An 11,664-nucleotide genomic window follows, 5' to 3' on the forward strand; every position below is an offset into this window, starting at 1 on the left:
CTCCTGTGTCGTGTTTCCAAGCGCCCAGTTTAGCGTCGTGCTCGGTCCCACCTCCCTCTGCTGCTGCCCAGGTTCTGGCCCCATGTCCTCCGACCCTGGCAGTCCACATCTCGCAGACCATCTCGCCTGCAACCCTACTCCCACCCATCCCAGCCCTGGCAGCCCCTGCGTTTCTAGCTGGCTCCGGAGACCCCTGCTATCACCTGCTGGTTCCAGCCCCTTCCTCTTCCTGGAAGTCCTCCATGAACTTACCCATTGCCTGTTGTCTGCACATTGTCTGTTCTTCCATTCTGGAATTGGGGGAGCTTAATAAAAATAAACACTGGTGGCCTGATGCTGATGTGTGCTCCTGGGGTGGTTGACCCCACTTTTCTCTCAGGGCCCCCAGCGCCCCGGAGGCTGGGGCTGAGGACTGCCTAGACTCACCCAGCGCCCGCCCTCTCAGTACTGGGTGTCCAGCCCTAGATGCTGCCTTGGTCCAACACCTGTACCACTGCAGTCGCCTCCTGCTGGTGAGGCTGGTGGTAGTCTCACCACCCTTTCCTTGTTACCCCTACCTCAGGGAGCCCTCCACTTCAATCTTAGCCCTCTATTCTTCCTCTGAGTTCCACCCCTCTGTGCCCCAGGATCCTGGCATCTGGCTCTTCCTGAACATAATTCCGCTTACTTTCTAGCCCCACCCCCAGTCTCTCCCAATGCATGCTGGGACTTGTAGTCCCTGTGTTCTATCCTTCCCAAGCCTGTCTTAAGGTCTGAACTACCTGGCCACCCTTGTTTTCTAGAAACTGGGCACATTTGGGCCTCTGCGCTGCCAAGAGGCATGGGCCCTGGAGCGGCTGCTGCGGGAAGCCCGAGTGCTTGAGGCAGTATGTGAGCTCAGCAGACGATGGGAGACCCCTGCCACCTCTGCCCAGGAAGGTAAAGCCCTGTGGGCTCCAGTGTCCTCCCTCGCCCCATCCCCACCCATGTGTCTATCTCCCCACCTGTCTGCTCTTGCCAATGGTGCCCTCCTCACCCCCTCTTCTAGTGGTGCAGTTCTCAGCCTCTCGGCCTGGCTTCCTAACCTTCTGGGACCAGTGCACAGAAGGACTCAGCCCCTTCATCTGCCCCATGGAGCAGGTGCTCCTCACCTTCTGCAACCAGTACGGTGCCCGCCTCTCCCTGCGCCAGCCAGGCTTAGCCGAGGCTGGTGAGTAGGTTGCCTTCCTGCCCCTTCTCCTGTCCTTTCTTGGGTTCCCAGTGACAGGGACTGTAGGATAAGCAAGTCAGCCCACACAGACATATGGGCTGAGAAGGGGGAATAGTGGAGGCTTATGCCTGAAGCACAAGGACCCTGATGGGCAGGGTTTGGACAGGAAACCCTGAGCCTGGGAGGGGAGCAGTCTCTTTCCTCTCCAAAGCCTGGGTCCATCCAATCTGAGGCCTGTGGCACTGCCTCCTACAGTGTGTATAAAGTTCCTGGAGGATGCCCTGGGACAGAAGCTGCCCAGGAGGCCCCAGCCAGGCCCTGGAGAGCAGGTCACCATCTTCCAGTTCTGGAGTTACGTTGAAACCTTGGACTGTCCCTCCATTGAGGCCTATGTGACTGAGACCGCCGAGGAGGGTGAGGATGAAGACATAAGGACAAGACCTCCCCCACCCTAAAAGGCCCTTTGCCCTGCCACCTTGTCCCAACTGGTCCCTCTCCTTTCTTTCAGTGTTACTGGTACGGAATCTGAACTCAGATGACCAGGCTATTGTGCTGAAGGCCCTAAGGTTGGCCCCCGAGGGGCGGCTCCGAAGGGACGGGCTTCGAGCCCTCAGCTCCCTGCTTGTCCATGGCAACAACAAGGTCATGGCGGCCGTCAGCACCCAGCTCCGGAGCCTGTCACTGGGCCCTGCTTTCCGGGAGAGGGTAAGAGTCGGGCAGGGCTCCCTTGAAGACAAGACCTGGGGTCCCAGGCTCTCAGTATCTGGCTAAATCTGTCCTTCTGCCCTCACTCAGGCCCTCCTGTGCTTCCTGGACCAGCTCGAGGATGAGGATGTGCAGGCTCGAGTGGCTGGCTGCCTGGCCCTGGGCTGCATCAAGGTGACTCCCACCGACCCCCCCTTTCTCTCTTCTCTTGGCACCCTTACCCCTGGGCACCTCCTACCTACTCCACTGGGCCCACCTCAACGCTCCCTCCCCTGATAGGCTCCTGAAGGCATTGAGCCCCTGGTGTACCTGTGCCAAACGGACACGGAAGCAGTGAGGGAAGCTGCCCGGCAGAGCCTGCAGCAGTGTGGTAAGGCCGGGGGTGGTGTGGTTCTGAGAAATCTCGGTAGAGGGGAGTAGGGCAAGACAGGGCCAGGGGTGGGAGAGCTGGGCTGGGGCTAGACAACCCCTGACCTCATCCTTACGCATTACAGGGGAAGAAGGACAGTCAGCCCATCGACGGCTAGAGGAGTCTCTGGACGCCCTGCCCCGCATCTTTGGGCCTGGCAGCATGGCCAGCACAGCATTCTGAACCCTCCAGCCACATCTCCCAGGACCCCTCCCACCTACTTTTAAGGCTTACCAGGCACTGGCAGGGAGGGTGAGGGCTGGCTCCAGACACCCCTCCCCCGCAGAGTCCTATCAATGAAAATCTAATATATTCTTCCGTTGCCCCTGGGGTTGGTAGTCAGTGCCTGCAGTCAAGTGCCTCCCAGCCACAAATCAGTGTCCAGGGCCTAGCCCGGCCACATCCCTTGGTTTTGTATTTTATTTACAGAGTTTTACAGAAAATAAAAAAGCAAAATGCCTTTCCTACGTGGCCTGGTGCACTCCTGACCCTCTGTTCCAACACCCTGTGGCTGTGGACCTTCCTGACACTAGTGCATCTGCACTCCAGCTGTGACATCGGCATGTGCACTGCCCTGGAAATCCGGGTGGAAGAAAGCCCAGAGGGTGGAACTGAGCTTGGAGAAAAAAGCAAGGGGAAGAGGGTGGTGGGGTGTTGCTGGGGAGGTTAAGCCATCCGTGTCTGGGAACAATGGGCCTAGAATGGAGCTGAACTGTGGAGTTGGCCTAGAGACAGCCCAAAGGGTAAGCAGTGGCCAGAGGGTAGGAGAGGCTGGCAGAAAAAGGCAGCATGGTGTGGGTGGAACTTCTGGCCACCAGGGGGCAGTAGAACGACATGACCGCATGCCAGGCTTTAGCGTCTTCCCCACATGGAGGCAACTTCCTAGAGTGGCTTGAAGGAGCTTCTTGGAGGCTGGAGTACAAGAGACATCCTTGAGAGGGTATGAGTGGGGCCTGGGAGGCAGGAGACCCATATGGCCGCCACATGACCAGGGATAGCAAGTCCTTTTCCTCCTGGAGCAGCCTCCCTCTCTGTAATAACAAACCTGACCTAACCCTGTGACCCCCTACAGCCGGCAGACCCATGTGGCTTCTGGAAGCATGACTGTGGGGAGGTGACTCACCTCCCCCAGAACTGCCTGGCACATGAGTGTGTTAATCCACAAGGTTAAGAGCCTTCTGGGAGGTGGGACCAGCAGATGGTTATGTCGTTGGACCCCACAAAGTCATCCAAGCTTCGAGTCCCCAGACCCAGTGGCTTCAATCTTACACAGGGTGCATATGCATGTGTGCCTGAGATCCTGAGAGGAGAATGGAAGAGAAGGAATTGCGGCATAGCCATCCCCCCAGGGGGTGATTTGTCACTTTCTGTCTCTCTGTCTCTATCTCTCCTGCGAGTGTACACACTCTATGGCAAAAGCCTCTCTTAAAAACAAAACAAAACAAAAGAAAAACAGAGTCCTTCCTCTTCAAGGAACATGAGGCTGGGGTAGGACTTCAGGATGGCAGGCCTGTTAGGAGGGCTTGAGGGAGGCCTACAACCTCAGCTAGAGAACCAGGACCTCCACCCTTCTCCCTTTTAGAACTTCCATTATCTAGGGGCAAGGGAAACTGCATGGGCAGGGCCTCCCCCATTTCCTAAAGCCACTCTGGTGTCTCAGTGACTGCTGTGGTAGCATGGCAGTATGTGTGTGTGTGTGTGTGTGTGTGTGTGTGTGCGCGCCCCTGCACTCAGGAAGAGCCAATGAGGTGCTAACAGTCCCCCTGAGGGGTGACCCAGATCCCCAGGGAGCCCTTCCCCCAGTGTTGCAGAGCTGTGTACAAAAAGCCTTGGCTGTGGCCTCAACCACCTGCTGGGGAAGCCACACTGAGCAGAAAAAACGGCAACAGGAAGGCACACAGGAAACACCTGTGTGTGGATGCAGGTGCTCACTCCAGGTGGGCGGGGGCCAAGTGGGACAGGCACACAGCCCTTCGTACACTGGCACAACTCATGCTCTCCCTGTAGCTGGGAAGGGTGGCATGGGCTGGATGGCACAGCTCAGCTTCTTGGGTGGTTGGCTGAGGCAGCATGGGGCAGAGGAGGCAAACAAATGGTAGGGTATAAGTCAGCACCCCAAGCTGGCTGCAACCTAGGCCTGCCCCACAGCCCTGCAGGAGGGCTGCAGTCCCAGAACCAGCCTGGGAGGCCCTCAGGCCTGAAGCCCTGCAAGAGGCCCCTCAGGAGAGCAAGACTGTCCACTTGCACCAAAAGTAGAGCCTGAGTGGTGGGGAAAGAGGAAGTGCACACTGGCTGACCAAGTCCTTGGAAAATGAAGATGGCTTGATGGGCCGGTATGAGCTCATAGCTCAATCCCCAGAACGTGGGGCTGTGCAAGCAGCAGAAAATGGAAAGATGCCATCATCCAGCCCAGGTGGGGCATGGGGGCACCTGGACCTGTCACTGAAAGTCCATGCTTTCTAGGGCAGGAGAGGGATGGGACCCCTGACACTCTGTCCTCTACAAGGGGGGGGTCCTGAGGCCAGAGCCTAGTGTTCAGCTCTAGCCAAGAGTGGGTGTCAATGTGAGCAGCAGCTAGAATGGGAACTCTGTGGGCATAGCCATGTGAAGAACTAGCAAGTCCAGAACAAAAAGGGCATAGGCCTTAAAGCAGCAAGCTAAGCTGACTCAGAGCAGCATGGATAGACCCCAGGACAGACATCCGACGCCTCCCATCAGGGACTCGAAGTCAGGCAGAATGGCTTCTGCACCCAGGTCCAGGTCTGGAAGATGGTAGAAGGCAGAGAACCTCTGTCCTCCCACCTATCCACTTTCCTTCTATCCCCTCCACCTCATGGTTCCTCCCACAGGCCTTCACACGGGGCAAACTTGTCCCACCTCCAACCCTGCTGTCATGCAGCTTGGGAAGGCACTCGTTCCAGCTGCCCCAGGTGATGGAGGGTCTGGAGACCAAGACCGTCCTCTTCCACCAAAAGCATCATGAATCAAAGGTACCAGGGCAGGAAAAGCCTGTGCCCAGCTGTCCTATACAGCCTGTGCCAGCCTCTGTGAGGGCACAAAGGGGAATGGGCCTGTAAGACTTCTGACATCCTGAGAGGAGCCCCATCAGTGAAGTTCATCAAGGCCACAGCCATGCCTTGGCCATCATCTGTGGGGCGCTGCCCAGAGGAAACTGATGTACACGCACTGCAAAAAACGGGCCAGACTGAGGTGGTTGAGGATGCATATAATTTATTGTGTTGGTGGTTGCAGGAGCTGACCGCCTCCCCCAATTTTCCTCTTGCCCTCTTCCAGGCTTACCTTTCCTCCCATCTCCCACTCTTCTTTCTTGTGTACTCAAAGCTGTAGAGAATAAAAAAAAAAAAAAAAAGAAAATTTATCAAGGAAAAAAAGGCATGTTTGTGAAGGCAAAGAAGCAGATGGGCTGGCATGTGGGAAGAGGGCTGCTGCTTTGTCTCGCCCACAGAGCGGGGGTGCCTTCCTTGTTTTGGGGCCTGATGGGTAGGTATAATTTGCTAAGCCTCAGGTACAGGACATGCCCCTGCCTCTTCTAACCCCGCACATAGTCCTGGACTGTCCTCTTCAGGCCATCTATCCTGTTGGATAGGAGGCTCCAGGCTCGGCTGTCAGGCCTGGCATTTCTGGACCCGGGTGATATGAGAGAGTGAGTTTGGGAAGGACTCCAGTGCCTTGCATAAACTGCTAAGGAAGCATAATTTATCATTTAGAAAATAAGACAATCATTGGCCTGTGAGAAAGGAGCCTCTTGTTTCAGAAACGTGTTAGCAGGTGATGGTCTCTAATCCAAGTATAATGTCAAAGGTCAAGTCTCACTTGTCTCTGAATACACCCACGGTGTATGGATGATCAGTAAATGCTAATTTACAGCGCAATAGCTGTGGCTAACATGACAGTTGTAGGTATTTCCTCTAAATCCTTCAACCTCCTCCCCTTCTCATCAGGCATCCTCTTAAATTCACTCCACAGGGCTCCAATCTGGGCCCTTTTCTCTTAAAACACACTCCCTGGGCCACCTCCTCCATTCCTCTGGCTCCCATCTATAGGCGGAGGCTATACGCCAATCACTCACACGGCTCTCACTTGTCTTGGAGACGCCATGTCCAGCTGCTGACTGAACACTTCCTTTTGAATGCCCTCGCATTTCAAATTCTAGATCATCATCTCAAAACCTGTTTCTTCCCCAGGCCTTGGGGCTACTAACTACCCAGGTCTCCAAGACATACCACTGGGCCTCATCCTTAACTCTCTTCTATCCCCTCATCCCAGACATCAGCCAAATATTACTAAATTCTGCCTCTTTTTCTTTATGCCCATTGACTAGAGTTCAGGACATGTACATCTGTGCTAGACACTAAGACGGCCTTCTCCGAGGCAGCCTCTGATCTCACATGTCTTCCATCCATTGCCCATAAGTAATCAGATTTCTAAAACAAGAGTCTACCACTACAGGCTCTCTTTCCTCTTAGTTTTGGTAAAGTCCAGCTCACTCCATCTGGCTCACAAAACCTGAGTCTGTTCCCTCCCCAGCCTCACATTTACCATTCAACTTTTCACCCTGCACTAGAGCCTTCCTGGACCACTCTTAAGACCCACTTGTTCTGGGCCTGATACCACTCGCTTGTGGTATGCTCTCACCTCACTCAGGCCTGCTCACCAAATAAGCTTCAACCTAGACATCATACATTTGTTTGGGATTGGGGGAGCAGCCAGATGGTGACACAGCACTAAAACCTTATGCCCCGCAAAGCAGACCCACATGGAAATGATGCCAGTTCCTGATCAGAGATCTCCCTGAGTACACCAGGCTTGCGTGTACCCATGATTCAGGTAGGCTGAAGCTGGGGGTGGATTTGTCGTGTCAAGACCCTGTCATGGGAACCAGCAGTTAGCATAATGGCTATGTCGCTGGACTCCCATGTAGTCGACCATGGTTCGAGTCCTGGACCCGGTGGCTTAAACTCACGCCAGGCGCGTGGGCATGCGTGCCCAAGATCTTGAGGGGAGAATGGAGGAGAAGGGATTGCGGCGTGGCCATTCCCCATGGGGGGTGATTTCTCGCTTTCTATCTCTCTCTCTCTCTCTCTGTCTTTCTGGTGAGCGCACGTGCCCTATAGCAAAAACCTCTCCAAAAAAACAAGAAGACCCTGTCATGGTGTCTTGTCTCTGTCACTTAAGGAATGAATATATAAACGTTAAAACAAAATGTCCTTAGGAAGCATGCGCCTCCATTTGTGTCTGTCCCAGGAGGCTGTGCTTGCCTTACTAGTGGTTCTGTGGCCTGGAGGGTAAGGTCACCAGATCCCACATGGCCAACCATATGGTTGGCCTGGCGGCTTGAGAAGAACGCTGTACATGTGTGCATGCATGCCCCAAATCTGAAACGTTGGTGAAAGGGAGAATACCATTTTCTGTAGTGGGATGGGGCATGCTTTCTCATCCCTTCCTCTCTGTCTCTCTCTGATGAGTACATGCATCCTCTAGCCCCCCACCAAAAAAAAGGAAAGAAAAAAAAAGCCAATAATAATCACACCCCAGTGCAATTGCTTTTTTTTTTTTTTTTGGAGAGATTTTCACTGTAGGGCGCGTGCGCTCGCCAGACAGACAGAGAGAGACATAGAGACAGAAAGCGAGAAATCACCCCCCAGGGGGGATGGTCACACCGCAATCCCTTCTCCTCCATTCTCCTCTCGGGATCTTGGGCACGCACGCACACGCGCCCGGCGTGAGTTTTAAGCCACCGGGTCCGGGACGTGAACCGCGGTCGACTACGTGGGAGTCCAGCGACATAGCCATTACGCTAACTGCTGGTTCCCAATTGCTTATTGATTTTATACCTCTGGTACAGATATCCACAAGTATTTGCTGACGATTCTACTAGGTATAAGCACCACCCAGGTCTGGGCAACAACAGTGGGTGCCTTCCTTGAGGAACTTGGTCCCAGTTGTTATTTCTTTTTTTAAAATTATTCATTCATTCTTTATTTTTTATTTATTTTTTTGGAGAGTTTTTTTGCTATAGGGCTCACCAGAAAGACAGAGAGAGAGAGAGACAGAGAGAGAGAAATAAACCGACAGGGGGGATGGCCACGCTGCCAGCGACATAGCCATTACGCTAACTGCTGGTTCCCAATTGCTTATTGATTTTATACCTCTGGTACAGATATCCACAAGTATTTGCTGACGATTCTACTAGGTATAAGCACCACCCAGGTCTGGGCAACAACAGTGGGTGCCTTCCTTGAGGAACTTGGTCCCAGTTGTTATTTCTTTTTTTAAAATTATTCATTCATTCTTTATTTTTTATTTATTTTTTTGGAGAGTTTTTTTGCTATAGGGCTCACCAGAAAGACAGAGAGAGAGAGAGACAGAAAGTGAGAAATCACCCCCCAGGGGGGATGGCCACGCTGCAATCCCTTCTTCTTTATTCTCCTCTAGAGATCTTGGGCATGCACGCACACACGCCCGGTGTGAGTTTAAGCCACCGGGTCCAGGACTGGAACTATGGTCGACTACATGGGAGTCCAGTGACATAGCCATTACACTAACTGCTGGTCCCTATTCTGGATATTTCTTATAAATGAAATCAGGTGAGGTCTTTCCAACTTAGCCAATTCTAAGATTCATCTGAGCACTTCCTCAGATATTCAAATTCAGTAGGTCTGGTATGGGACCAGGAAATTATCCAGACTGCATTTGCCTGTACCATCTCCAGCACTCAAGGCCAGATACACTCCAAGTGATCAAGAAATATCTTTTGATAAATACCTCTAAAATCTGTCTTTAGCTCTGGGCTCCCTACTACACAACTTCCCAACTGATATTCTGGTCCCGTCTCAAAAGCAACCTGCAAACATTGAGTATGACAGTACTGTAAGTTCAATACCAAAAAAGCCGAGAAACTCAAAACCCTCCTTCTAGTCCCCTGGGAAACAGCTCTTTAGAATGCATTGTGGGGGCCAGCAGGTGGTGTGGTGATTAGGGTGCTGGATACCCCACATGGCCAACTGCAGTTGGAATCTAAGATCTGGAGGCTTGCTTTTCACCTTCTCTCTCTCTGTGTCTCTGTCAAGCCCACATGCCCTATAGCAAATTAAAAAATAATAATAATAATAAATAAAATTAAATAATTCTTTTAAAAATAATTAACCACCATGCCACCTGCCAGCCCCAAAAAATAATTCTTTCAAAAATGCACTGTGACCTCTAGGATCCTATTTAAGGAAGTGAACAGATGCCTGAGCGGTGAACAGCAGAGGGAAGGAAGGCTGAGATCAGACTGGTGGAGGAGGCAAGTAAGCTGAATCCTCAAGGGCCAGAGGGGGTAGATAGCAATGAAGTCAAACACCCCGCTGTGCTAGTGCACATGTGGTGCCACCACTTGGAAGGCTGGAAGCTGCCTGGGAGGCTTGGGTTCAGTTCCTGGACCAGATTCCCCAAACCAAACACAACAGGCCAGGAGGCTGTGATCCTGGCTAACTGGGAGACTGGGGCAGGAGGATCACCACAGTGAGACTCTGCCAAAATTGCCTTTCTCTCCTATCCTTCCTTCTCCCTCTCCAAAAGGAAAAGAGAGAGAGAGAGAGAAGGCTGAAGAGGTGAGGAAGGGCTTGGTCATGAGAGGCCTCATGAAATAGCTGAGGAGTTTTACTCCTAGGCACTAGAGAGCCAACCATGGGCTTGAAGCAGGGTATTTTGTGATCATGTCTATGCTTTCGAAAAGAAAAGGCAGGAAACAGTGAGGCGTCTCAGCTGTTGTCTGCAAAAGCACTAGTGGCCTGGACCAGAATGGAAGCAGTGGGAATCAAGGCTAGAGTGAAGAGATGTTCCAAAGGCAGTATGGGGAGGGTTTGGTGACTGATGGGATGAGGAGATGAGAAGGTAATGGATAGATGCTGGTATCCTTCACCAAAGGGGGAGCCCTAGCAAATCAGGTAGAAGGGTTGCTGACATAGCTCGAAAGGGAGGCCTGGGAGCCATCCAAAAGGAAGTATCTGGGAGGAAGCCGGATATATGGGTCTGGGTCAGGAGAAAACGGTATGGCTGAGAAGTAGAAGCTTGAATCATCCTTGCTATAATGTCAAGTTTCACATGGCTACTGTGTCCAGTGACCACTCCACTTTCCCCTGTAGGCTATAGGTTTACACATACTTTTTCATACTTAGACTTTTTTTTTTTTTGGAGAAGTTTTTGCTATAGAGTGCGTGTGCTCACCAGAAAGACAGAGAGACAGAATGCAAGAAATCCCCCCCCAGGGGGAATGATCACACCGCAATCCCTTCTCCTCCATTCTCCTCTTGGGATCTTGGGGCACGCATGCACACATGCATATGCATGTGTGAGTTTAAGCCACCGGGTTTGGGACTTGAACCACGGTAAACTACATGGGAGTCCAGTGACATAGCCATGCCAACTGCTGGTCCCAATCCTTGACTTATCTTCATGATAGAGAACATGCATGTGTGTATATATATATATATATATGTGCATGTGTGAAAGAGAAAGAGAGAGATGAATGCTCCCCACAGGGTCTAGTCAGGCCTTGATTACTTTCTTCTAGTTTGTTAGATCCCATGTGCCCAGTGTTTCAGGCTGACCGGACCAGAGATTTAAACCACAGTCACCCTGTGGATTCTGATTTCTCATGAATACATTACTGCTGTGCCATGGAGCTGGTCCTCATCTTTTTTTTTTTTAAGAGGTTTTTGCTATAGGGCGCGTGCGCTCGCCAGACAGACAGAGACAGAGAGATAGAAAGCAGGAAATCACCCCCCAGGGGGGATGGCCACGCCGCAATCCCTTCTCCTCCATTCTCCTCTCGGGATCTTGGGCACGCACGCACACGCGCCCGGCGTGAGTTTAAGCCACCGGGTCCGGGACTCGAACCGCGGTCGACTACGTGGGAGTCCAGCGACATAGCCATTACGCTAACTGCTGGTCCCTCACCCTGTGGATTCTGATTTCTCATGAATACATTACTGCTGTGCCATGGAGCTGGTCCTCATCTTTTTTTTTTTTAAGAGGTTTTTGCTATAGGGCACTTGCACTTGCCAGAAAGACAGAAAGGCAAAGAAACAGAAAGTGAGAAATCACCCCTCAGAGTGGATGGCCATGCCTCAATCCCTTCTCCTTCATCCTCCTCTTGGGATCTTGGGCACACACACACATATGCCCAGTGTGAATATAAGCCACTCGGGTCTGGGACTTGAACCGTGATCGATTACATGGGAGTCCAGCAACAAAGCCATGATGCCATCTGCTGCTCCCCATCCTTGACTTTTTTTTTTTTAATGTGTTTTCTTTTCTTCTTCTTCTTTTTTTTTTTTTTTTTGGTTAATGGTGT

The 11,664-nt window shown here is 52.2% G+C and overlaps 1 protein-coding gene across 2 annotated transcripts in view; it reads left to right on the top strand.

Moving 5' to 3' along the window:
* Positions 1-2,770, top strand: part of RIPOR1 (RHO family interacting cell polarization regulator 1) — a 9,036-nt gene extending 6,266 nt beyond the window's left edge. For both annotated transcript variants that reach the window (XM_006165223.3, XM_006165224.3), the window contains exons 15-22: positions 380-512; positions 783-918; positions 1,028-1,189; positions 1,445-1,603; positions 1,698-1,894; positions 1,985-2,068; positions 2,174-2,264; positions 2,389-2,770. In XM_006165223.3, the coding sequence (XP_006165285.1) occupies positions 380-512; positions 783-918; positions 1,028-1,189; positions 1,445-1,603; positions 1,698-1,894; positions 1,985-2,068; positions 2,174-2,264; positions 2,389-2,486 (1,060 nt within the window). In that variant the 3' untranslated portion in view covers positions 2,487-2,770. The remainder of the gene's footprint in view (positions 1-379; positions 513-782; positions 919-1,027; positions 1,190-1,444; positions 1,604-1,697; positions 1,895-1,984; positions 2,069-2,173; positions 2,265-2,388) is intronic.
* Positions 2,771-11,664: the final 8,894 nt, after the last annotated feature.

This window comes from Tupaia chinensis, unplaced genomic scaffold (genome assembly GCF_000334495.1).
Source record: "Tupaia chinensis unplaced genomic scaffold, TupChi_1.0 Scaffold143830_1, whole genome shotgun sequence".
NCBI lineage: Eukaryota > Metazoa > Chordata > Mammalia > Scandentia > Tupaiidae > Tupaia > Tupaia belangeri.